The following is a 28,000-nucleotide window of genomic DNA, read 5'->3' as shown; positions in this document are numbered from 1 at the left end:
GGCTCCTTGATGATTGGTCAGGAGACCGCCGACGAGGAGGATGGGGGCGGGGCGCGGAGTCACTTCCGGTTGGGCGGTGCTTGCGCGTGTGAGGCGAGCCGGTGGGTGAGCCGCCGCAACGGCATCCTGCGTTGTGGAGTTGCGGGGAAAGGTAAGTGCCTGCTCAGCCTCTCCGCCGCAGCCGTGTCCTTAATTTGCTTTCTTCCTATCACTTGGCCTTGCTTCCGGAGCGGCTTGGGCCTTCTGCATTCGGGGTTGGTGTCTCTGCTGCGTCGGGGTCCCGGGCCTTCGGCTGTTGGGGGTCCCAGGGCCTTCGGCGCGCAGCCTGGAAGGCCCCGCTGACCTTCCCGCACGCTCTGGGGAGGGGTCTGCGTTCCGTGGAATTCTGGCTCCCGCCCTCGCGTCTTGTTGGGAGAGCACTTCTGTGCATGGCTTGCCGTGCCCTTGTCGTCCGCCCTTGGGCCCCCTACTTAGAGTCGCTCGGACTAGTGGTCACCTTTCGCTCCTGAGGTCGGAGGGCAGCGGGGTAGCGTGGCTGTAACGGCTCCCGCCCCTCCCGCTCGCTGGCCTGCCCGGATCGGCCGGCCCCGCCCGGGGCCGCATCCCCGGAGTGGTGTGCCTCTGCCAACCGAGTCGTGCTCGCTGGCTTCACGGGTGTAGGAACGAGGCGGGGAAGAGAACGAAGACACCGTGTCACCTGCTTTAAAGTCTTCTCATTTGAAAGAAAACCCGACATTTTTGAGCTTCCATGTTTGGCCGCATTCTTAAAGTCAGCGAAGGAAAGCAGGTTTTTAAAGGTTTATGAGGGAATTGCTTCCTTTATTCTGATTTGTTACTTTTAACCCCGGATCCTAGTCCTGACTTTTGGCATACTGTGTTCAGAAGTAATCTTAATTTCCTACAGCTGCCACGATTAAGCGTATAGTTGAGTGAGTTGCAATTTGGGAAGTTTCTCTTACCTTAAGGCAAAAACTCCTTGGCTCTATGAAAACCTTTTGAGAATGGAATTGCACGCACCTCCTAGCATGTGCCATAAAGTCAGTTTTAATGAATTGGGAATGAGTTTGCTCCTAGTTTGTTTCTGTACTAGTTTTTTTCTTGAGCTTGTAGAGGACCTTGGAATCTCTATAGAATGGAACTTGACCCAAGACCAATATGTTTGACTTCATTCAGTAGATTTAGTTAACCACGAACCAAATGATAGTCATCGCTGAAGAATTTGTGAATCAGTTCATATGAGGTACCAGCAATAAACTATAAATTGTATTTGTCCAAAGAGGATGAATCTGCCTTGTCCTAATATGAATTTTACAGTGACTCAGGGGTCTCTAACAGGATTTTTTTGAGAATCACAACTAGGAGAACCTTGAGCTTATATATATGTGTGTGTGTGTTTGTATCAATTATATATTATATATTATATATAATTCTCAAAAGGTTTTCAAAAATTAGAGTCTCTCAATCTATTTGCCCAGGCTGGTTTCAAACCACAGTCCTCCTGATCTCTGCCTCCTGAACAGCTAGGATTTCAGGCATGAGCCACCAGTGCCTGGCAAAAATATATTAAGTATGCCCAAGTGGATTCTGCTCAATATAGCTTTGAGACCAACATCCTATCCTCCATCTCAATCATTATTTACTTCCATTCCTCCCGTGATGTATCAAAAGATACTACTGGTAGTACTTCATATACATTGCACCAGTATAGAAGATCAGTACCTTGATATTAGCACAGATTTTCTATAACATGGATGTGCCATGATGTTGGAGGTATAGCTGGACATAGCCATTGGAAATCTTGTTAGGCCATAGGTCCTAGATCCTCTCTCTATGAATCCTTAAAATATGGATGTTGCTGATCTGTGATTTATGTATTAGTTAAGACAGGTGAAGTAACACTTTTGCTTGTAGCTGGCTTTTAGCCAGATCTTGTACGGAGAATTGTGGATTGGAGCACATAGACAGGCAGGAACCACATTGCTGCCAAGTACCACCCAGCTAATACAGTAAAATTATTGGTATTTAAGAAGTGCAAGACAGTGTATTAGAAGCTATAGAGGGATAATAATTTATGTTAGTTGAAATATATTCTTCCAAATGTAGAATCTTCAGGGGAGCTAAGGAGACAAAGTAGCTGTGATCATTATTATGGAGTGGTTCAAACAAGTTCTGTAAAAGTTTAGAGGAGTTGTTAACTCTTCATTTCCAACTGGAGCCAGCATAGGATCTTAAAATTACTTGTAGGCACTTGGCATTGAATGAAGACTGAGCTAAAATGACTATCAAGTTCTCAAAAACTTCATGCATGTTACACATACATGGCAAAGGTCTTGTCTCTACATTTTGTATAGAATTCCTGTGACTTCTAGACATACATAATTATGTATTAGAGATTCAGTAGTCAAAAGGAAACTTCCAGAATTTCTAGAACTTTTTTCTTACAGGAAAGTTTTTTATTCTGTAGCCAGAAAACTTTAAAGTTTGTGCTGGGTTGCTTTGATTATAGAACTAACAAAGCCTGAGTTTATTCTCAGAGCTTTTACATTTTCATATTCTCAACTGCCTTGTAAATGTATTACATCTGTCATATAATATAATAATGAAGTAGTGTAAATTTATTCTGTCACTAGAGAAATGTTAAATAAATGGTTGGTCAGTATCATGTCTTATCAAACCATGAAGGATGATATTATTCTATTGGTGGTATTGTACTAAAGTCTGTAAGTGAGAATGTCGGGCAGATAGTGAAATAATTTCAGTTTCTAATTTCATAACTTGGGTCCTAGTAATTTAGTTACATTGCTATCAGGCTGTTGCTCCTAGTCCCCTGTTGAAATAGACACTTAAGCATTGAGATCCTTCCTTTGCTTCATTATGGAGAAATGCCTTTTCTGCAGAATATCCAGCTCAGAGAACTGGAATTTTACTACCACATCTGCTTCTCCCATTTTGTTAAATTAAGCAGGGGGTCTTTGGTCAGCCAGAATAATTGTGGGATCATTCAGTGTTAACATTCATGAGAAGCTGAATTTAATCCAGACATCTAACTTTTCCTGAAGCATTGTACTTTAAGTGTTCTGTGATCAGTGAATTTTTAGCAAAGTGACAAGGAAGGAAGGGATTGGGGGAGTGGTGAGAATTTAGAGCTTTCATGGATTTTTTTTTCTTTTCTGGAGGTACTGGGATTTGAACTTGGTGCCTAAGCAAATGGGAGTCTCTACCACTTAAGCCACACTCACAACCCTTTTTACTAGTTATTTTTCAGGTAAGATCTTGAGTTTTTCTGGGAGTGGGCCTTGGACCTTGATCCTTTTACCTACACCTCTCACATAGCTAGGATCACAGGTGTCTGCCACCATTCCCAGCTTATTTGTTGAGATGGTGTGTGTGTGTGGTGGGGGGGTCTTAGTAACTTTTTGCTTGTACTGACCTCAAACCATCATCCTTCTGATTTCAGCCTCCTAAGTAACTGGGATTATAGGTGTGAGCCGCCATGCCTAGCTTTCATGGAAATTTTTGAATGGATAAGCTAACTCCTTTTTTTTTTTTTTTTTTTTTGGGCAGTACTGATGTTTGAACTCAGTTTCATGCTTGCTAGACAAGCGTGCTTACCACTTCAGCCATTCCCCCAGCCCTTTTTGCTTTAGTTATTTTTTAGATAGGATCTCATGCTTTTCCCCATTCCACCCTTGGACTTTGATCTCCCTGCCTCTCTTTCCTGATTTGCTGGGGTTACAGCCATGTACTACCATTCCTGCCAACTTTTTTTTGCCCAGGCTGGCCTCAAACTGCAATCTTCTATCCCTGCCTCCCAAGTAGCTGGGACTATAGTCAAGTCCATCATGCATCCTAAACTGATTATTAAGAATCATGCTGGGTGCCAGTGGCTCACGTCTGTAATCCTAGCTACTCAGGAGGCAGAGATCAGGAGGATTTCGGTCTAAGCCAGCCCTGGCAAATAGTTCTGAGAGACCTTATCTCGAAAAACTCTCTACAAAAGTATGGCTGGTGGAGTGGCTCAGGGTGAAGGCCCTGAGTTCAAGCCTCAGTACCACAAAAAAAAGAGTCATCGTTACTGAAATCAAACTTTGCTGTTAATATTTTCTCCTTATATAAGCAGTTCATGAAAATAACTTAGCACAAGACCGTTACTGGACATACTGAAAAAGGATGATAGCTACTTGGTATCTTTTCTGCTGTAGTCCTTTAGTTTGTGTCTGTCTAACATGGCAGTCCAATAAAAATATAATACAAGACACTTATGTAATTTTAAATTTTCAGGCAAAAATCTAAAACAGGCAAAATTAATTGGGATAATATATTTGATTTAGTACATACAAGATACAGTTTGTTTGATGTAAAATATAACACTTATACCATATCCTGATTCTCATTAGCCACATTTCAAGTGATTAGTAGTCGCATGTGACTGGTCATGCTAGGCAGTGAGGTCTGGACTTTTCTTTTCTTTTTTTTTTTGAGAGAAAATACTAGATGTTACCCTTGGTAGAAGAGGGATAGAATTTTAGAGATTAAAAACTTTAACAAGTCATTTGAGAAATGGGGGATGTGGTAGTGCAATTTTCACAGCCCTTGGTTTACCCTCTAGAGATGACATGGTAAAAACTCATAGAGCAAAGCATATCATTTTTTTCCTAATGGTACCCATTGTTGAAAGGGATGAGCAAAATGAGAAGGATCATTTGGCTTTCGTCATTTGGTTTCACTGTGACTGAAAAGAGAAACATGCTTCAGAAATGAATTCCACTGATGTAATTTTGAAATACCCTATAAGAAAACTTACTTTGCACTGTTTCTTTTTATATCTTCCCACATAAAATATCTCTGTCTTACAGGGATATCCTTTGTTGCTATTTGACATTTTTTATATGTATATGAATTTAAATATAGTACCATTAGGATTAGGAAGGGATATTTTCAGTTTTGTATGTGTGTGCCTATATTCATAAAACAGGTGGCCTTTTGTTAAAATAATAATAGCAAGGAGTTGGTATATGTGGACACAGAGCATTTTCTAAAAAGTTGAAGTTATTTAAAGTGCATTTTTTTAAGTGCATATTTTTTATTGACTACTACAGAGAGATGAAGAGTAGGTAGGGCCATTGGTTTTGACCCTCAGCTGGATTGTTGGTGACCCTTTTAGATAGTTTTGTCAGTGGTAAGATAGAAAGCCAAGCAGAGGCAGGTATCAGTGTAGACACCTGTGTGGGTGAAGGAGCAGGAGAACAAGCTTGAAGAAATAGCAGAGTCTGGAAAAGATTGATATGGGATCATAGAGAGACCTGAGACCTGTTGATTTGTGGAAGGGAGGGGCCTAGAAAGAGGTGGGGATTCCAAGTTTAATTGAGGAGAGGGAAAGAGAAATGGATACCTGATAAAGCCAGATCACTTGGCTGTCTTTGGAATTCTTTTGTATTCTTGTATTAAGATGTTAAGCCTCAAATATAAATGTAGTTTCCCCTCTAAATCATAGAGTGAATCTGTTAAATTTCTAGATGCAACATGTCTCAAAACTTTGTGTAGTATCTATACTTCCAGACCTTGAGAATGTTCAAGCATTTATCCATATTTAATATTTGGGTTTGTAAGAGTTGTTAGGGTACTATTCTGAGGATATTATTAATCATAAGTATTTCCTAAATGTGAAGTCAAGGAATATCCTTTGCAGTAACTTCTGATTTTATTTGATCTGTAAGCCCCTAACATTATAGGTACCATTGGTATATATCACCAAACACTAACCACATATCCTGTTCTTTATTTGTAGAATTTTAGTATCTAAAGAATTCTTTGTTTATAATTTGAGGTAGAAGATTACTGTCCAACTAATTTGTCTGGTGAGTTGAATTATTGAAGGATCAGATGGAAGGTTATTTGCCTAGAGAAGTTATGTTTTTAAAAATAACATTTTATGTCTCAAGAATAGATAGGTGTATTTGAAAGTGTTTCCTTTGCCACCTAATATTGAAGGGTTTTCATAGTATTGTATAAATTAAAATGACATAAAGGTAATGCACAAGAAAACTTGCTCATTTACAAAAATTAGACACAGCAGAGTATAGTATTAAAGTTTACTTCCTGCTGGGCACTGGTGGCTCATGCCTGTAATCCTAGCTACTGAGGAGGCAGAGATCAGGAAGATCACGGTTTGAAGCCAGCCTGGGCAAAATAGTTCCCGGGAACCTTATCTTAAAAAACCCTTCACAAAAATAGGGCTGGTGGAGTGGCTCAAGATGTAGGCCCTGAGTTCAAACCTCAATACCGCAAAAAAAAAAAAAAAAAAACGTTCACTTCAGCTCCAGCCTCACCAATCCACCTAACCTGTCTCTTTTCTCCCTTGCGCTTTGAGGTTACTACTGTTTATACATGGGTGTTTATCCTGCCACCCCATTTTTGTGCATATGGTATATTTTATATAGATATAAACAGCCTGGGAAGACTTTAGTTTTGCTTTTTACATAAATGAGCCCCTAACGTTGTTTTGCAACTTGTTTTTTTGTTCATTTAACATGTTCGGTGAGTATTCCCTTCCATTGCAGATAAATCCACCTTACTCTTTTTAACCTCTGTGCTTTTCCATAATACTGATTTAATGTTTTACCAGTTCTCTGACTTAGTTTCCAGTTTTTAATCATTATATGCTACTGTTATGGAACATCTTTTATACAAGTATCTTTTGTATACATATATGGGTATTTTGATGGAACCAAATGAAAGAGTGTTGAAGAACTTTCAGAAGCTTAAAGTCAAGTCTAACATCTGTGGGAGCAGTGTTAAGAAAAGTGTTCCTCTACCCCTTTCTCTATGGACCTCATAGTCCTACTTTTCATGTTGCCTTCTGCCATGGGTTTTCATCAGTCTTCATCACATCATTGGTAACAGTACATTTTTATAAGAATGGGCACTTAATGAATGACTCCAAGAGAGGTGGGGGGGTGATACACACACACATACACCCCTCCTAGTTTGTCTTATTTACTCTGCAGCACTTTCTGCTCTGCTGTGTACTCTGCCAGTTTAAGACCTCCTACGCTCCCCCATAAAGTTGCTTTTCCAGTGATTGCATGCAGCACCCTTGTGTGCCCTTTCACAACATGAAAGTTTATAGAGGCCTCAGGTTGTATGTGCTTTTATATAATCAGCTCTCTGTACAGTACTTTGGGATTAAACATATCTCTATTTGCTTTCCTTTTACTTTTGTGCTTTTTTTTTTTTTTTTTTTTTTTTTTTTGTGGAACAAGGGTTTGAATTCAGGGTTTTGTGCTTGCAAAGCAGGCATTCTGCCTTATGAACCGTACCTCTGGTTTTACTTTTAAGGACAGTATAACATACTCATCATTAGTTATGCTAAGCATTTTTTAGTTTTAGTTTTAGTTTTTTTAATCCAAAGGGCTCTATAAATGAGCTAATGCAATTTAACTTCATTTAGCTACTATTTTGGGGCTATAAGACAAATGGACACATTGAAAAGTGTGCAATATATTGGCATATTTATTTCCCTTATCCCCTGGCACAATTCACTCCCTTCATTTTAGTTCCCAAAACTTTGAGGCAGGACCAGATACAGGTGCTTCTAGGGTACAGTCTGGATTAAGAACCTCTGAGTTAGAAGCTGTAGTAACAATTGTTTTTACATATAAAATGTGAATGCTTAGACTAGCTAGTTTCACTAGTGATATCTTGAGAAAAGGGAAATCTGTGACTAAAACTAATCTGCCGATTAGAAGAGGGTAATGCATTTAATTTTCATATGATGCAGTATCCCTCTATACTTTAGTTTTGTGTCTGTTTCCTAGAGCTGAGGTAACAGTTGGTACAAAATAGAAATTTGTTCTTTCACTGTTCTGGAGGCTAAACGTTCAAAATCATAGAACTGTGCTCTCTATAGGCTGTAGAGGAAGATCTTACCTTACCTATTCCTAGCTTGTGGTGGTTGTCAGCAGTCTTTGGCATTCCCTGACATGTATATACATTACTTTAGTCTCTACCTCTTTCATAACATGGCATTCTCATTCTGGATGTCTCTGTACAAATTTCCCTTGTTTTATAAGGACACCAGTCTTTGGATTAGTGTCTACCCTCAATGACCTGATTTTTAACTTGATTACACTTTCAAAGACCCTATTTCCAAATAGTTATATTCATAGGTACCAGGGATTAGTAATCCCTGGGAGATGAGTAAGAGATCATGTAAAATTGCAAAAACCTATTCTCACAAATGTGAGCGGGTGGGTATTCAGAGTCCACATTCCACTAGTGAAAAATTAATTAAAATTGGAAGGCCTAAGAAAATCCTCTCCTTAGATTTTTAATTTTAAGGTTTTTTGTTGTTGGTGTTTGTCTTTGTAGTATGAGGGTGCTGAACTCAGGGTTTCATGCTTGCTAGGCAGGCGATCTACCGCTTAAGCCATGCCTCCGAGCCCCCTTTTTTTTTTTAAACCACCTTTGGTTATCTTTGAGACAAGGTCTCACTTTTTGTCCAGGCCAGCCCGAACCACAATCTTCCTATTTTATATTTCCCACTGTAACTGGGATGATAGATGCACACAGTTGTGCCCAGCTTTTTCCATTGAAATGGGATTTTATAAATGTTTTTTGCCTGGACTGACCTTGAACTGTGATCCTCCTACTGTTAACCTCCAAAATAGCTATGATTGCACACTTGACCACCATTCTTGGCTTTAAGGTCTCCCCTACCCCTCCTTGAGAACTTAATCTTTCTGGATGGTAGTATGAGTTGTCTACACAATGTACCAGACAGGTTTCTAACCCATAGCTTCTCTGCACTTTTTGTTCACATTTTCCATAAAGTATTCCAGTCCTCTGTTTGTTCATTTGATTCACCTGTGTCCTGCAGCGTCTGACAGTCTACAGTAAGGCTTGAAAATCAATTCAAGTTTAGCCTATGTTTTGGGAAACCTGATGTTAAAGACAAAGGAAGGTGCTGAGTATTTCATTGGTTCCTAATCTGATGGTCATCAGAATCACTTGGAAGCACTTAAAGCTATTTATGTCTGAATTCAATTTTAGAGAATCTAAATCAATAGGGAACATTTAACTTCATGCAAACTCTTCCTAAGTAATTCTAATAACCAGATTTGAAGATCGGACTATTGAAGTAGTACAAAAAGTAAAGGATTGCTGGGAGTGGTGGCTCTAACCTATAATCATAGCTACACAGGAGGCATAGGTAGGAGGATTGAGGTTTGAGATTGGCTTGGGAAAAAAAAGTACAAGACCTATCTGAAAAATAACCTAAAAGCAAAAAGGGCTGAAGGCGTGTCTCAAATGGTAGAGTGCTTGCCTAGCAATTACAAGACCCTGAGTTTAAATCCCAGTACTGACCCCCAAAAAGTAAGGGATTTAGAGTCAGGATTTAAATCTTTCTCCTTCCATTTGGCCAAAGGATTAAAGTTCTTTGGTGTCTTTTGAAGAGAGACTACTTACAAAGTAGCCATTTTAATTATAAATTTCTAATTAGTCTACAGTCGGATGAAGGAAAGTGGTGAAAATTTCTTACCATAATAATTGAAAAGTCTGATATCCTACCATGCTTATTTATGGATTAAGCAATAATATCTGGGTAGTATAAATGATGTGTATAGATTTGTATGTCAGGTTAATAATTTAACTGAGATGTGACCTTTTGATTTCTTGCTTAGTTATTAAGCACATTTCCTCATGTATTAACTAACTGCCTTTCATTTTCTTTGAGATCAGATTATCATGGATCTGCGGCAGTTTCTCATGTGCCTGTCCCTGTGTACAGCCTTTGCCTTGAGCAAGCCCACAGAAAAGAAGGACCGTGTACATCATGAGCCTCAGCTCAGCGACAAAGATCACAATGATGCTCAGAGTTTTGATTATGACCATGATGCCTTCTTGGGTGCTGAAGAAGCAAAGAGCTTTGATCAGTTGACTCCAGAAGAGAGCAAGGAAAGGCTTGGGTAAGGTGTCAGCTCTTGTGAGGCTAGATAGGGTAAAACCATTCTTCATAAATGACCTAATACTTTTTTTTCTTTTCTGGTTCAGTCACCAGTAAAGCTATGCTGAACAACATCTTCTGAGAGCTAACCACAGAATTGCTACCACTAAAATCAAGTTTTTGCTTTCATACATTTCTGCACCGAATAACAGTTTGTACCTTTCTCTATAAAGCAAAATCATTTTTGGCTAAAAATACCCACAGAACACAGTTTGAACTGCATCATCTTGATCCCAAAACATTACATGGGGGCTTCTCGTCTTTGCTACTTTTGATTTTGAAAAACTTTCTGTGACCTATTTATTCATTGCTGCCCAAGTCAAGTGTTTGAGTGGCTAATAAATTGGACCCATAGACTTTATTTTCTTTGAAGTTTAGTATTTTCCAGGGTATCCTTCAACAGAAACCAAACCAACCTTGCCTTTTAGAAGATTACAGCAAGTAGCTGGGTGTAGTGCTACATGTCTGCAATCCTAGGACTCAGGAGGTGACGGAAGGATTGTAAATTCCAGGCCAGCCTGGGCTACATGCCAGCCTGAGCTACACAGTGAGACCCTATCTCAAAAAAATAAAGCCTAGGGTTGTAGTTCAGTGGTAGAGCACTTGCCTAGCATGTACAAGGCTCAATCCCCAGCACTGGGAGAGGCGAGAGGGGACAACAATATCAAAAAAGCATTATAGCAAGTAATGGTCTTTGTGGTGCTGTGGATTGAACCTAAGGACTCATGCATGCCAAGCAGGCACTCTGTGCTGAGCTGCATCCTCCGCTCCACAAGTAATGGTCTTAATGTTGAAGTATGAGTTTTTCTTTTATAAATGGCTGGGTCATAATCAGGTTCTGTGGCTCTCAGCAGGCAGATTTTTACCTAAAAAGTCAGTAGGATTCTATTAATCAATAGAATCCTAGCTGGTTATTCTAACTGGAGGTCTGAGAATCTTTGATTGACTCTGCCAAAGCCTTGCTTCTTAAAAGTAATGAAGGTCAATTTTGTAAAAATTTTCTCCTCAGTAAACACTTGGTGCAACTTCCTGAACTATATTCAAGAAATTTGTGTGGCAAGTTGTACCCCATAGCAATTTCCAAAAATATTTTGCCATCACAGTTATGCTATGACTATAAGACATTATTATTGTTCAGTTTACTTTATAAATGTATTCTTTCATTGTATTATCTGCTGATTAATGTGTATGATATTTTATTCTTGAACAATGAGAAGTAATCGAAAGATTTTGCTATAGAGAATGAAAAACTACCCCTAGGTTTGAAAGTAGATACAGAAAACATATATTAAAAAAATCAGTCCTTAGACCTGGACATGGTAGCACTTGCCTGCAATCCTAGCATTTGGCATTTAGAGGTAAAAGGATTGTAAGTTCGAGACCCATGTGGGATACATAGTGAATTATAGACCAACCTGTCTATGTAGCAAGACCTTGCCTTAAAAAATAAATAAATAAAAGGAAAAGAAGAGAAAAATCAGTCTTTAGCTTGCTTTTCTAACTTTGAGAGACACCATCCTCACTTTCAGTTTTAATCTTATACATGTGCTAGCATTCCAAGCTGAAAATAGAGATGGTGAACATGTCCTCAGTCTTTGTCATGCCTATTAATATACACATTAAATCCACACTTAGGTCAGCACAAATCTCTTTACAGAATTACTCGTAAATAATGAAATGTCCTTAGGTTTGGGGACATTTAGGGTAGATGGTACTTTACTGAGGATATTCTGACTCTGCAGGTAGTGGAATAGCTCTGTTAACAGTTTTCAGTAGAGAAGAACTTTTCATCATCGGTAAATATCAGAAGTTTAACACATGAGCAGACTGTGTTTAATTAGAATAAGATGAAAAAAACCATGTCTTTATAGAATGTATAAATTAACTAAGTACTGTTTGCTTCTCCCAAATTTGGATAGTGACAAATATTCCTGATTTATGCAGTGACTACTTTTGGAAGTGAAGCCAGGCATGGTGGCACATGTCTGTAATTCCAGCACTTGGGAAGCTAGGTAGGAGAATCATGGTTTCAGCCTGAGCTAAGTGAAACTCTTGACCCCCCAAAAAAATCTCAGGTGAACTTTAAAAAAACAAACAAACAAACATATCTACTGTGGCAAATGTTGTTTTGGTAAGTAACTGTAGAGTAGAGGTTAGAAGGTTCCCCCTAACCCTTTTCATCTGTCTGTAGGGCAAGTGATTATTAAGAGAAAAGTCATCATATAATCTATAGTTGGAAAATTTTTGAAATCTTCAATAATACCTAAAAGAACATGGGAATCACTTTAAAACCATTTTAATGTACAATTTTCAGGGGGGTTTTTTTGTTTGATTTTTTTGGTTTTTTTGGTGGGACTGGGGTTTGAACTCAGGGCTTTAAACTTGCAAAGTAGTCACTTAAATGCTTGAGGCATGCCTCCAGTCTATTGTGCTCTGGTTATTTTGGAAATGGAATCTCACAAACTGTTTGCCAGGTTGGACTTCCAAGTAGTAGGATTATAGGCCTGAGCCACTGGCATCCAGCCCTTTTTCTTATTAGGAGTGTTGACAAATAGGACATTTTCCTCTGTATATTACCATTCTCCCTCTCCCTCACTAGGCTCCCAAAATTCTAGATATACTTAATTTCCATGTATGTGTCCTTCAAATGAAGGTGTTTGTTGTTTTGAGGTGGTGGTCCTTAAGATTAAAAAATTCTTGTCCTTGATATGTTTGCTATAGAAATGAACTAGGGTAGTTGATCACAGGCTCACTTGGGAGTCTAACAAAAGCCCAGGGCTGTTCCTCAGAAAAGTACATATGTGAGTATATATCAAATTTTGCATCCTGGAAGATTTCAGAAGTAGTATGTATCTTTCTGGAATAAATCCTTTTAAAAACATAAAAAGCTAAAGAATTTTTTCTTTATGCTACTTGAAATGGGAGGTATATGTTACCTCTAAGAAATAATATGAGTCCACTAAATGCATTGTGTCTATCCTGGAATAAATACTTATTCAGTGGCATCATTACTATATCCTAATCATCAGTACCTTCGTAAATATACACAGGCTTCTAAAGATCAGTTTAGAACTTCAGGCCTTCAGTAGTTCATGTCCACTTCCATTGTACTTTCATAACAGTTGTAGGCTGGGTGTGTTTTTAGAGTGTTGTTTGTGTATATGAGTGTATGTATATGCTTATGCTCCCAACAGACCATATATGGCCCACAAAGTAAAAAATATTTACTGTCTGTCTCTTTCCAGGAGTTTACCAACCTCTAGATCAAACCATCTAGGATATTTCCATTGAATAGAATACTGTTTAGCCACCTTCATTAAGAAAAGTCCTTCTTGAACAGTCATATGCTTTTTTTTTTTAATCTGAGTGATCCTTTAAGCTATTTATAATAGCTTAAAAATATCTTCTTGGGAGAGGAGGGGTTCTGATATTTTGCCCATTTTTTCCTAACAGTACAGTGGCACTATTGGTAGCACATATCATTTGGGTACAAATTAGACCCCATTATGCAGAAGTTTTCAATCTGTTGATATTAAAATTTTGTAAATAAAAGTAGCAAAAACATTGTGTCCTATGTCCATGGAGATAGAGGTGAGGGTATTTAGGAGATGACATGTTACTGTTTTACCTTTCCTATTAGCATTGTAGAGGTAAAGCTGAAAGATTATACATTCTCTGAAGGAAAATGCTTGTTACTGACAGGGTTTAAGTAATAGTCACAGCTAATGCCGTATCAGTATGAGGAGGCTGTGTTCATAGTTTTGCTGGTATTCTGTGATTGTGATCACTTTGCCATGCTCTATTCGTGAAATGAACACAAACTGGGAGGAAACATTTTCTATCAAAGAGAACGCAGTCTTCTTCAGCATAGAAGTGTACCAGGATTAAACTTCACTCTTTCTCTCTCTCGGTTTTTTGTTTTGTTTTGTTTTGCTTTTGTTTTTGTTTTTTTGAAAAAGGGTCTAGCTATGTAGCCCAGACTGTCCTTCAACTCAGCCTCCCATGTGCTGGGATTATAGGCATGTACCAACAACCCCAGCTGAGATTTCACTTTTGTTGGAAATTTTGATTTAAAGTTTCCATTCTGAGCTGGGCCACTTATATGTGTGATTTTACATAGTCTATGTAAGTAGGTAATTAAATCTTTAGGAATTTCATATCATGAGCATAATTTAATTGTTCAAAATTTTTTTATGGTGCTGGGAGATTGAACCCATGTCCTCATGAATGCTTGACAAGTACTTTACCACTTGAGCTACACCTCCAGTCCATGAACCCATTTTTAAATCCTTACATTAAAATGACAGATCTGGAAGAAAGAAGTCTGAAGGGAGAAGTGGATTGATTCTTTAGCGTTGCTTTGCTTTATAATCTGCACACTAACCCTGTGAGTTTATTAACAGTATTATAATCGGAGCAATGCCTCCTTACGTCATTTTCCACAGAGGTCTCTCTTTTCATGGTTAAATGTAAAAATTCAACTCAACATAACATGGTATTTAAAAGCTGCTGGCGTTTTTGTAGACAAACATCCTCCTGTCTGCGTATCTTTTTAAAACAATCTTGCCTTGACATATATGTGATCCCAGAACTATACCTTTGTATTTTCAACAAAAGTATTTTTTTTTTAAGTAGCTAAATTTGGGATGGGATGAAGCTCAGTGATAGAGCACTTGCCTAGCATGTGTGAAGCCCCGAGTTTGATCCCTAGCACCAAAATAGAGAAGACAAAAAGAAAACAAAAACTATAAAAGCAGCCACATTTTAAAGTATGATTTAAATATTTTGAATTTTCAGAAAACCATTGTTAGTAATTGTGATTATTTACCAAGAAATGGAGATTCTTTTGTAAACACCATGAAGAAAAATACAAATATTTACATGTTTAATGAAAAGAGTGAGAACCAAGATGGACTTGGATATTCACTCCTGAATTCTGCCCATAAGCTCAGCCCTAACTGAGAGACTGGCTGGGTTTACTTTTGGACCCAGTGATCATCCATAGATTTGTTTACATTATCCAATTGGCTCATAACAGATCAAGAGTGGGCCAGTTAGAGAAAAAAATAAGTCAGCTGCCTGTCTGGCAGTTTTGTTTTGGAGCCAAGTTTTGATTTCTGTGTGTTAGCAACACCTGTGGTCACAGCACACACCTGGCTAATGTCCAGAGCCTTGTGTCCTTTTAACCTCTTGCTGGATTTCTCTGCATTTTCTACAGAAAGATTGTAAGTAAAATAGATGGCGACAAGGACGGGTTTGTCACTGTGGATGAGCTCAAAGACTGGATTAAATTTGCACAAAAGCGCTGGATTTACGAGGATGTAGAGCGACAGTGGAAGGGGCATGACCTCAATGAGGACGGCCTCGTTTCCTGGGAGGAGTATAAAAATGCCACCTACGGCTACGTTTTAGGTAGGTCCCTATTATCTAGGGGAAAAGGCCTTGTGGAGCCGGCACCTTGAAACGTAACTGTTTTGTCTTGTAGAATGATTGTAGATAAAATAGACGCGGATAAAGATGGGTTTGTGACGGAGGGGGAGCTGAAATCCTGGATTAAGCACGCCCAGAAGAAATACATATATGACAATGTTGAAAACCAATGGCAGGAGTTTGATATGAATCAAGACGGCTTAATCTCCTGGGATGAGTACAGAAACGTGACTTATGGCACTTACCTGGGTAAGGGGCAAGATGTCAGCCTGGCCAAGACTGTGGTCTTGAGTCAGAGAAACAAATGGGTCCCATGTAAAAGAAAGGAAGAAATTGTGCCTATCTTAAATACTTTGATGCTGAGCTGATTATCCTTTGGTTTCTTAATTTTAAATTTCTACATTATGTATTTCAAATTTTGTTTAATTTTGGTTTTCCTAAGTGTGGCATCTTCTACATCTTTAGCATTGAAATGTATTTTACCATTTATTCTTTGTCCTTCAAAGACAATTTTTGGTCTCATTTAAAAAGCTACATTGTTCCAATAATGCAAAGCAAGAGGCATTGAGCCACCTCTTGCCATAGTACCATTAAAATATTGGGCCTGAAATTCAAACCAAATTAGATTCCTTTATGACTGGTGAAAATAGGAGAAAAATGACTCTTTCCTTAATAAAATAAAATAGCTGTCAGTGTGTTTGTCTACTGAAGTTTAGAATTTAAAATTTCCCATTTGTTTTCTCTGGCACATGAGTTTATTGGCCTGCTTTGCAAATGCTTCAAGGCAAATAAATGTTTTTGATTGCTTTTTGTTGTTGATTTGGTAGCCTTTCTATTTATTTGGGCCACCTGTTAGCTATTTTCTTTGACTTTGACACTTTTATAGGGTGATTTTATTTATAGAGATTCCTCTATAATACATGGAAAGAGTTAAGTGGTACTTTTTGTGTCTTTATCTGGAAATCAGGCAAACTTCTGAGTTAAAGAAAGCATTTCCTACCACTGACTAGCAGTCAGATAGCCAGCTGTCCATGTTGATCATAGGACTGCTTGTGTTTCTAGACTTATTTCTGTGTTGGGCTTGTTCTCATTGCTGCGACTAAAGTGGCATCCTCTCTCTCACTAGCCAAGAACCAAACATATCCACCCAATTAAGAACACATGTATTAAAAAGCCAGCACAGATGGAGAGGCATTTCATTTTTCTTGCTCTCTGGCTGAGACCCAACATCCTCCTGACTTAACCAAAATTAATTATAAATATAAAGCAAAGGGTAGGCTAAGCTATTGGTGATCTAAACAAAATGGTGTGCTGATAAATCTCAGCTCAGACCTAGGCCTTCACTTGCTGCCCAGAATAATGCCTCAACTGTGTGTGATTGCATGCATAAAAATCTGTTGAGATCTCTATTGCCTCATGAGGCAGATGATTCAATGTAATGGGTATTTCTACTCTCCGAGACTATACACAAATCCAAGCACTGGCTGGAAATTAATGTCTTTATAAGGCATCTTTCCCAGGAGGTCTATGAGTGAACAATCCTCGGGGGTAGCAAGTTGGCTTAGATAAGTGTTAAGTTTTTGTGAGAATGTGTTCTTGATCCAGTTTCAGTTCAGGTATAAATCATCTTAGCTCTTAAAATCTGTTCAGCGAATCCACTATTCTAAAAGGGAATTTTAACCCTGTCTCTGCCACAAGTAAAATGCAAAATACTAAGATCAGCCCTACCTATACCAAAACTAGAGTAAGAGCCCACCCAAAGCTGTACATAAGGGCAGTGAGGACCGTAAACTGGTGCTTAGGATAAATACTGCATTCCAAGCAGGGCTATAGGCATAGACATTTCATCACTAAAAATAAGGCATTGCATCTTCCATTTTCCATTCTTTTATATGTACATATTGCAGTTAGACTACTTGATTCCAGTCACCATGTTTTAGTATAAGGAGTGAGGAGGAGGACTCTTAGCTAGGAATCTAGTCTGAAAGTGTAAGCTAACTTTATTACCTTTCTTCTACATTACATAGTTGACACTGAAACTTGATATATGAGAAAGATCAGTATTTTCCTTAAATTTGCCATCCCCCATTTATTACGGCTTTTCAGTATACGTATGTGGAATTCAGAAGCCTTATGATTCAATAAGCGGTCTTACTAAATTTTTGACATGCAACAAAGTAGCTTCAAGCAGCTAACTCTCCAAAAAAAGGGTTTTTTTGTTTGTTTGTTTGTTTTAAATGGTGCCTGGAGTATAGAAAGATTGACTTATATGCAGGGTGCCAGTGGCTCGTGCCTATAATCCTAGCTACTCAGGAGGCAGAGATCAGGAAGATTGTGCCAGCCCAAGCAAATAGTTCACAAGGACCCTATCTCAAAAATACCAAACACAAAAAAGGGCTAGAGGAGTGGCTCAAGTGGTATAGCACCTACCTGCCTAGCAAGTACGAGGCTCTGAGTTCAAACCCCAGTACAGCCAAAAAAAAAAGATTGACTTAGAATATCAAAGGTCAACAATATGGTGCATTTGTTAAAGGGATCTTTGAGTCTGTTAGAAAAATAGTGCCATATCTTTTTTATTTAAACATGTTATGGGAACAATAATTTCTCATCTTTAATGTGGTATCTTCCACTTTTCAAAATATCTTCACATCTGTTAACTCATTGCTTCACATAGCAACTCAGTTTCTTACTCCTTTTCTGCAGTTAACTCCTTCACATTTTTTCAGCTTATGGAAATTATATTTTATTCTGCTAGATGCTCATACAGAGAATAACTGCTGCTTGTGCAGTTCAACATCATAACAGGTAGAAAAGTCTGTATTCAATTTGGTTGTAAACTAATGTTTATTTTTTTAATAATGGCTTTATCAATGTATAATTGACATACAATAAACTACATATTTAAGTGCACAGTTACTAAGTTTTGATGTGTGTACACCGCTGAAATCATCACCACAGTTCAAATAATGAACATATCTATCAGTGCCCTCCTCCCAAATTTCCTCATGTCTCTCACATTTCCCATGCCCCTGTGGCCTGCTTTCTGTAGCTCTAGATTAATTTTCATTTTCTAGAATTTTACCTAAGTGAAGGATAATTAGTGCTTGTAACTGGTAGATTTCTAAGTTGGCTGTAAAAAACTAAACAAACAAACAAAAATCAACAAAACAGTGTAACCTTTCAAAGTGGTGATTTACTGTTGCTTGAATCCAAGGGACCTTAAAATGGAACAAAGACCTTTGATACCTAGTTTTTTAATGGGAACTTAATGTTTAAGTTCATTGACATTTATTGGATGCCAACTATATGCCAAGCATTGTTCTAAGCTTTTTTTTTTTTCCTTATTTAAACCTCATATAACAACCCTATGAGGCACCTCATTTTACAGATGGGAGACCAAGTAACAGTTAAGTTACTTGTCTGTGGTCACTCAATGAGGAATGGTAGAATTAAAACCCAGACATCATGACTTTAGAACTACTCTTGCCTCCAAACTAGGAATTGAAGCCTTCTAGTAGCCTTAATACCAATAACAGGGAAGCATTACATATACTGAGTTAGGTAACCCAGGAGCTAGAGTTCCATGTTAATGGCAAACATTTACATTCAACTTGGCCTTGATTCTGAGTATTATTATTGGAGCTTTTGCCCCAACCTAAATGTCTTTATACCGCTGCTTATGTAATCAAGAATCATTTCTTCTTTGCTTGTTTTAATTTTGCCTGTGTAATCAAGAGTTATTCAGTTGTTGGTTTGTCTTTCTTGGAAGTTGATTTCCCAGCCCACACATACTCATGTTTTCTGGAAGCCTTTTAAGTTTTGACCTAAATTTTTGTTTTCTAGATGATCCAGACCCTGATGATGGATTTAATTATAAGCAGATGATGGTTAGAGATGAGCGGAGATTTAAGATGGCAGACAAGGATGGAGACCTCATTGCCACAAAGGAGGAATTCACGGCTTTCCTGCACCCTGAAGAGTACGAGTATATGAAAGACATAGTAGTGCAGGTGGGCAAAATCAAAGATTCTGAACAAGAACTCAGTTTCTCTTTCTGTTACTTATTGTTGTCTCTCCTCCCCTTTAGCCTTTCCTATGTGTTTGCAAAAGTGACTTGGTATATAAGTACTGGCCAGATTTTCAGTCAAAGTCGCATTTCTGTTTTTCTCAAGTGCCTTAGGCTTTGTTTAGCATACTTTCCGTCAGATAATATATTTTGCCATTTAATTGGAAGCTTCATAAAGTAAGAATGGGAAGACTTTTCTTGTAGGCCAGTGCCCTTGTTGTGCTTGGCAGTGAGCCATTTCTTCTTCACTGTCTTACTATGGTAGCCAACATGTAAGAAATAAGGACTAAAACCAGTGCATTCTTCATGAACAGGGACGGTTACCTTGCTGGGTGGGAGAAAGTGTCTGATTAGGTTCTTCCCAATTCTAGATCTGACATTAACTAAATACAATCTTGGACAAATCTCTTAACTTCCTTGGGCCCTAGGTTTTTCATCTAAAAAGCGCTGGTCTTTGAAGTTGTTCCCTGTTTAAGTCTTTATCAAAATGTAACAAGTTTAGTTTTGTAAGTGTTTTTACTAATCAGTAATAAACTAGCTTAGAGCAACTGCATTCTTCAGGGAAGAATTCTTGGCTTTGGAGGAAGAAGCATACTTACTATGCAGTATTGGGAATAGAGAGGACTGTATTTCTCTACCATTTTATCTGATATCTAATGATGGTAGTCCTAGTCATGATGAAGTCAGGCTAATAGCAGATACGACCATTTAGAAAAGGGGATCATTTGTTTAAGACTGGCCTTTAAACTGTACACTAAATGAAGTATGGTTCTTTTTGAACCCTCAAAAGAAAATCTGAAGCTGGGCACTGGTGGCTCACACCTTTAATCCTAGCTACTCAGAAGGCAGAGATAGGAGGATAGAGGTTTGAGGCAAACCCAAACAAAAAGTTAGACTCCATCTCAAAAATACCCAAACTCAGGGCTGGAGGAGGGGCTCACGTGATAAAACACCTACCCAGCAAGGGTGAGGCCCTGAGTTCAACCCCCCAGTACTGCCAAGAAAAAGCCTAAAAAATGGTTTATGCTTTTGGCAAGATATCATAGTAGCTTTTGTTCTGATCCATAAATACCTTATTACAATTCTTGTTGTATGTGTATGTCTTAAACCTGAGTACTTCATGAAATCTTGTTCTTTTATAGTTGTTTTTCAAGAGTTCCTTGGTCACAGTTTCCCAAACTTTTCTAAAGCATGTATCCAAATTTAACTAAATGAAATCATTGATTGTTTTTAAAAAAAAATGGGAGGAGATCCAATATTTTAAAATATGCTATGATCAGTGGTCAAAAACTAAGTAATAACAGTGATACTGAAGACAATTACCAATAGCATAGACTATAGCTATAGACATAAACACACCACATCTGCTATTAGCATAACTTCAGCATGACTAGGGCTACTACCATTAAGCAGTGTCATTGTTCCACCACAAAGACTCCTAATTATTTTAGGTGGAAACATAAGAGGTTGCTATTACTTTACCATCTCCAGCTAGAAAAAAACCAGTTCCAGTGGCTTTAATCATACAGACATGCCATATTCTTTTTCTGGCAAACTCATTCACAGATTAACTTTACTGTTTGCTTTTTTTTTTTTTTTTTTCCAGTACTGGGATTTGAACTCAAGGCCTTCACCTTGAGCCACTAGACCTTTTTGTGTGTGTGATGGGTTTTTTTCAAGATAGGGTCTTACAAACTATTTGCCAGGGCTGGCTTTGAACCTCAGTCCTCCTGATCTCTGCCTCCTGAGCAGGTAGGATTACACAGCACCAGCTCAGAGATTAACTTTAATAATCTCTTCTTGTTCTTTTTCTGTTTAGGAAACAATGGAAGATATAGATAAGAATGCTGATGGTTTCATTGATCTAGAAGAATACATTGGTAAGTCTGTGTTTCTAGTGTTTCTTTTGTGGGTGAAGATGGTATGGGGTTTGAACTTAGGGCCTCACATATACTAGGCCACCTGAGCCACATCCCATCTTTTTTCATATTTTTCTTAGAAGAAGCTGAAATACTTTGGAAGATGTAATCACCCATAGAAGCAATTTACCTCATGGGTCAACTCTTACAAAATCATTAAGCCAGACAGACCAGTATGCTAAATAGTGAGTTGTGATAAAGGTATCCATAGCACCACTATTCAATCAAAATAGAAATATTAGCCATGTGTGTAATTTTCATTTTACAAGTAGCCGCATTATAAAACAAGTACTATGCAGCACAGATACAGTGTATCCCAGATGCTCTATGGAATTGATGGTAAAAAGTTGTAGGAAGCCTAGAGAAGCATTCAGAAACCCAAGAAAAAGAGATAAGAAGTAGACTGGTGAGTGAATAAGCAACAAATTCTTACTGATACCTCTTATAATCTTGCCTTTTCATTGTGTTCTGTTCATGTTTTCATGAACAGAAAGTTTGCTACGTTCCTTTTTGTTTAGGATGTATGTTTGTTTTGGTTATTTTCCATTTTAGTTGTCTTTATGGGTAAGTACACTACACTTTTGAGGCTAATATATCCCAAGTAAAGCTCTGCTTTCATAATCCTCAGAGTAATTTTAAAATTTTCCCATGGCTTTTTTTTTTTTTTTTTTTTTTTTTTTTGTGGTGGCACTGGGGTTTGAACTCGGGGCCTTGTACTTGCTAGGCAGGCGCTCTACCACTTGAGCCACTCCACCAGCCCCTTCCCGTGACTTTAAAAAAAAAAAAAGCTGTTTCTCTTACCAAGTAATTGAGCAAATCTTTTTGCAATTACTGATTTTTGTTATAAATTTCATTTTACTTTGAGACATAATAGGTATTTTAATTGACCCGTATTGTCTGTACATATAATAGGGTACAGTGTGATAATTCAATACATGCATGTGGTGTATTTTGAACAAATCAAGATAATTAGCATTTCTGTCTCCATAAACATTTATATTCCTGCCGTGCATCAGTGGTTCATGCCTGTAATCCTAGCTACTCATGTGGCAGAGATCAGGAGGATCACAGTTCAAAGCCATCCCAGGCAAATAGTTCTCAAGACCCTATCTCGAAAAAACCCATCACAAAAAAGGGCTGGTGGAGTGGCTCAAGGTGAAGGCCCTGAATTCAGATCCCAGTCCAAGAAAAGAAATGATAATAATAATTAAAAAGGAAAGCCGGGTATGGGTGGTGCCCACCTGTAATCGCAGCACTCAGGAGGCTGAGGCAGGAGGACCTCCAGTTTGAGGTTGCCAGCCTAAGCTACATAGTGAGACCCTGTCTCCAAAATAAGTAAAAAGGAACTAGGTCTTTGAATAAGCTAGGCAAGTGAGCTACCACTGAGCTACATCCCCAGCTTTGGGGGGGTTTTGAAATGGGCTCTTGTTAAATAGCCCAGGCTGATAACCTGGCTACTAACGTTGGTGCCTCAGGCCCTAGTACTAGGCTTACCACCATCATACCCAACTTCTTTATTGTGGGTTCCCCTCTTCCCCCAGATTATTTTGTATTTGTCCTTAGAGGGAAAAAGAATTAAGTACAAACTCCTGGTTTTCTTTTTTTTTTTTTTTCTTGAGAAAGTACCTTAGACCTTGTAAATAAGTTGATAGGAATGGTTGATATTCCTATCCTATATAACTCTTTGAGTTATATGCCAAAAATCACATAATCTATCATCAAAAAATATTTTTAATGATCTCATAGCTAAAACTCAACTAGACTCAGCATTTTTTAAAGTAAAGAATTAGAACCCTCTTACACAAAAGCATTTGTTATCCATTTTTTCAAACATCTGCTCTCTCAAGGCCTACACTAATGATTCTAATTGTCTGGGGTTTTTTTTTGTCATCATGGAATTTTTATGCTTTAGCAAGTTTCATGATGGCTAAGACTTTCTCCTATACAGTGGGGAAAGGGTGATTGTGAAAAGGGAGACAGGAAAAAAGGCTTGGTGTTCAGAGCTCCACTCTTACGCAAATTTTTAGTAAAAACTGGGATCTGGGATTTTATTCTTTCATGACAGTCCCTTCCCAGTGGACTCCTTAACTCCTGTTTGCCCAGGGGCATACTTGTCCCTTCCCAGTGGACTCCTTAACTCCTTAACTCCTGTTTGCCCAGGGGCATACTTGTCCTGACTGAAGACCACTGGTATGATGCACTTTATGTAGGAATTGATTGGAAGACAGTTTTGGCTTAGAAGATACACTTCAAGTTTTCTTGAGAATTCAGAACTTTACCTTCTGGGCTGCGAGCATGGCTGAAGTGTTAGAGCACCTGCCTATCAAGCATTAAAACCCTAGTCCCATCAAAAAATGAAAATAAATAAAAGTTAAACTATACCTTCTAAAACCAGTGATCCAGTTTAATAAGAGGAGTTGACAGCACCAAGAAAGATTAAGACTAGCTGTTCTCTGTATTTCACCCCAAGGTAGCTAATTAATTAATGTTCCTGTTTCTTACTCACTTTCAGTTTACTTCCCCCATGGAACCATATCCTTTGCTTTCATGTTACTCAAAATCAACAGCTGGAGATACTCTCGTTGCAAGATCAGTAATTAAGCCCCAGGAAAATACCTTTTTCCCTAAGGTCTCACTAGCCCAGATGTCCATGTAACTGCTATTAGGTTCTAAACATATAGATGAGGAAGAAAGTTTGAGCCAGATTAGCATGAGGCAGTTTTTGCAAAAAGACCAATTCTTCTTTTGTCATTCTATGCATACAGGTGACATGTACAGTCATGATGGAAATGCTGATGAACCAGAATGGGTGAAGACAGAGCGAGAACAGTTTGTAGAGTTTCGAGATAAGAACCGTGATGGGAAGATGGACAAGGAAGAGACGAAAGACTGGATCCTCCCCTCAGACTATGACCATGCAGAGGCAGAAGCCAGGCACCTAGTCTATGAATCAGACCAAAACAAGGTAAGTCTGGCCAGGCCAAAGCAGTCTAGCAGTAATCCAAGTCTATTTCCAGTAGATTGCCTAAAAGAAAAATTTATCAAGGTACATAGAGCATTTAAGGACTTAATTAACCTAAGTCTGCTAGGGATCTAAAGTTGGTGATTGAAAACCTTCAGAGCAGCACTAGCTATCTGATCTCATTTTAGAAATCCCTTTCCCTAGCGGTCCTGGCTTTGGAAGAATCTAGATTCAGAAAAGAGCCTCTGTATGTAGCCTGGATCCAGCATGCATCATCTGTTATTTTTGGATCCCCAGGAAATTTCCTTGCGTTTTAAAATTTTGGCTTTGTTACTTGCTTTGTTTTTTTACCTGTTACAGAATTATTCTGCCTCCTCAAAGCTGGTTATTGCCTTCTTAAATAAAATATACTGTTAAAAATTAGGTCTTTGCAGTAGGTCATAAACCAACTTTTTTCTGGGGCCTATTAAAATTTTCCTTGATCAATTATCTGAGGCCTTCAGTTCACTCAGAGTGTTACCACTAAACCCCTGTCACCTTTTCAGAGATTGGGTGCTCTGCTTAGAGTAAACAAAATCAGTCTAATTGTTGTTTAGGATTTTTTTTTTAATCTAGACTGATCTGCAGTCTCAAGTACAGTTTATCTTAGAACCATTTTAAGGGTTGATCTGTTTTGAGTTATTGTTCAGAGTCACTTGAGTCCCCAGGTGCCATGTCCTGAGCTGTGTGAGAAGAGGAAGTAGAGCAGTCATCCTTTGGGAATCTCAATGCTGTTTGAATATCTGAGCCTTCTTTAAGTGTATATCATCTGTTTGGTGATCAGGACAGAGTAGAGGTACCGAACAGGATTGATACTGGCAGATTTCATTGTTCCTTTTAGAGAGTGACTTGACTTAACTTTGAAGTATTTGCCCACTACTTGACCATCTCTCGCCCATGTCATCAGATGCCTCATGTTTTACTTTAAAGGGAGAGTTCGCTCCTTGGGAAACAAACCTGTCAGAGATTTGTTGAGCTACATTATGCCTATCCTTTCACTTTCAATTTTCTTGACAAGAGAAATGTATTCATTGTTATTTTCTCCCCTCTGTGTGAAGGAGAGATAGGGGGGCAGTGGTTGAGTTCACATTTAGTGGGAATTAGAATATTCATTCCAGATTAACCTCTATTATTCTACAGCAGAAACTGCACTTAAAGTTGGAATGGGAAATATGTATGCTGCTTCATTTCACACTGCTCTCTAATTTCAGGATGGCAAGCTTACCAAGGAGGAGATTGTTGACAAGTATGATTTATTTGTGGGCAGTCAGGCCACAGATTTTGGGGAAGCCTTAGTACGACATGATGAGTTCTGAGCTGGAGACAAGAACCTACATTTCTTCAAAAGTAATTTATTTTTACAGCTTCTGGAATCACATGAAATTGTTTGCGCTACTGAGACTGTTATTACAAACTTTTTATGACATGAAAAGGCATAATGAAATAATGAAAACCATCCCGTCCTATTCCTCCTCCTCTCCGAGGAACTGGAGGGAAACCATGCTTCTGAGGAACAACTCTAATTAGTACACTTGTGTTTGTAGATTTACACTTTGTATAATGTATAACATGGTGTGTTTATTTTTGTATTGTCCTGTAGTTGGGAGTATGATATGAAGGATCAAGATCCTCAACCCACACTCGTAGGCAAACATTAGCCCTTTACTCTTTCTCAACCCCTTATATAATTTTTATAATTCTCTCTTAACTAATTTTTTAAGCCTGAGATCAGTAAGAATGTTCAGGAGGAAAAAAAGGAAAAAATGTGTACTCCATGATTTATATTTACAGATATAATGCTTAATTTTGCCTATTACAAAGTCTCACATTTCACAAGTGATAGGGCCAATCCATGTATTCCATTCAGTTGCTATAGGTCCAGCAACAGCCTGACATCATGTGGGCAATTACAGATCCCTGTGCTGAAAGACAGCCTGACTCAACTTGACTTCATTCTTTTTTCCTCCTTATAGGACTAGCTATTTGCTAATTTTGTCAAGCACAGCTGTGGTGGGAAAAGTTAGGGCCAGTGTCTTGAAAATCAATCAAGTACTGAGTGTGATCTCTTTACAGAGCTATTTCTAGTTCTTTATAGAGCTGTTTCCAGCTGGAAAAGTACAAGTGTGTGCAGAGCATACATTTTTCTGGGTGTATGCCTGTTGAAGTTACTGAAATCACTGTAAGTTCACCATCTGGCACCTCCTTCTCCAAGAATTAATCTTGGTTTCTCGCTGCAGTTAAAATTCACCCCAGTCATGTCATTGAAAGTGCCTTTAATGAGAGAAACAATCACTGAATAGAAATTTGCTTAAGAAACCCTAAGATAAGTAAAGAGATTATTTGAACCACCTTATATAAAACCTTAGAACCTCCTGATGTAATGGGGTTGTTTTTTCCTTCCTTTTCTGTTTTGGACAGTAGTTAAAAAGCAGTATTAGTTACAAGCTTGATTGCAGTGTTCTTATCTTGTGGGCTGGTTTCCAAAAACATGCTGCTGACTTTACCAGGGATCCTCATACCTCAGAATGCAAACCACTCACTATTAGGCCTCCCTGTCCACCAGAGAGCTTGCACTCAGCCTCGAGAGTGGAAAGAACTGCAGAGAGTGCTCTTTGGTTTGAGGACCACTGCTCACCCGTCCTGCCTTTGACCCATCATACCCCACTCCCTCATCCTCTTCTCTTTGTCGCCAAAAAAGGTGTCTTCATGGATCAGCAGGTTGCCAATCCTTATCAAAACCACCCTCTGTTCCCAACTCTCCTGTTTTATGTACCATGAACTATGTCAGTTTGGTCCCTTTCTTACCAGTGGACTTCTTGAGAAGAATTATTGTATTCTAAGTCTTTAGCCCTCAGGTTACTAAGATAAATACATGTACATATAACCTTTATTATTTCCTATATCTCTCTAGATAATACATTCAGGTGGTGCTGGGTGATGATTATATCTGAACCTAGATATAACCTTTGGTCTTCCGTAATCCTATTAGTGTGGGCTGCTTGGTATGATAAACAGCCAGGTATTAAATAACTTCACCCCAGCCTTTGCATCGAGCTCTTGATAGCAAACACACTCTCAAGTTTAGCCCTAAGATAAGGTAATGGGCATTCTCTGCCCTCCAGATTCCCCCTTTTTATGTTCAGACCAGCGATGATAATGCCACCAATCTTGGCTTAGAGAGCATGTATCGTGAACTGTGTGGCAAGAGAGCCCTACAGCTCACTAGGTGCACAGAGCCCAGGCCTGATGTGAAAATCACCCACTTAGACAGCAAACCATTATCTGCTAGGGTGGCAGCTTCTGGATGCGGAATACTCAGCAGCAAGCACTGTACTCTCATCTTCGTGAGCCCCTTGGAGTGCCATGGGGTGTTTTGGCTTTTTGGGGGGAGGGAGTGGGGAGGGTAAATCAAGCCTGAAGCAGGTGAGCAGTGGCTGCATCCCCACAGTATGTGTTCTATGAGTGTTAGCTCTCTTGAATTTGGATATTGGTTATTTTTTATAGAGTGTAAACCAAGTTTTATATTCTATAATGCAAACAGGTACCTATCTGTTTCTAAATAAAACTGTTTACATTCA

General features: G+C 38.6%; 1 protein-coding gene across 5 annotated transcripts; it reads left to right on the top strand.

Annotated features, from left to right (window-relative positions):
* Positions 1-28,000, top strand: Calu (calumenin). 5 transcript variants are annotated; one of them, XM_074063765.1, is made up of 8 exons: positions 111-151; positions 3,177-3,265; positions 9,742-9,968; positions 15,225-15,418; positions 19,280-19,446; positions 21,322-21,382; positions 24,187-24,386; positions 25,634-28,000. In XM_074063765.1, exons 3-8 carry the CDS (start codon positions 9,748-9,750, stop codon positions 25,736-25,738), a joined length of 948 nt encoding a protein of 315 aa, XP_073919866.1. In that variant the 5' UTR covers positions 111-151; positions 3,177-3,265; positions 9,742-9,747; the 3' UTR covers positions 25,739-28,000. The 5 variants fall into 5 exon arrangements, with proteins under 5 accessions (XP_020015882.1, XP_020015892.1, XP_073919866.1 ...); XM_020160293.2 differs by lacking the exons at positions 3,177-3,265; positions 15,225-15,418 and adding an exon at positions 15,492-15,685 and having other exon boundaries at positions 1-151; XM_020160303.2 differs by lacking the exon at positions 3,177-3,265 and having other exon boundaries at positions 1-151.

This window comes from Castor canadensis, chromosome 2 (genome assembly GCF_047511655.1).
Source record: "Castor canadensis chromosome 2, mCasCan1.hap1v2, whole genome shotgun sequence".
Lineage (NCBI taxonomy): Eukaryota > Metazoa > Chordata > Mammalia > Rodentia > Castoridae > Castor > Castor canadensis.
The sequence above is the reverse complement of the archived record's forward strand: the minus strand, read 5'-3'. Positions and strand labels throughout refer to the sequence as shown.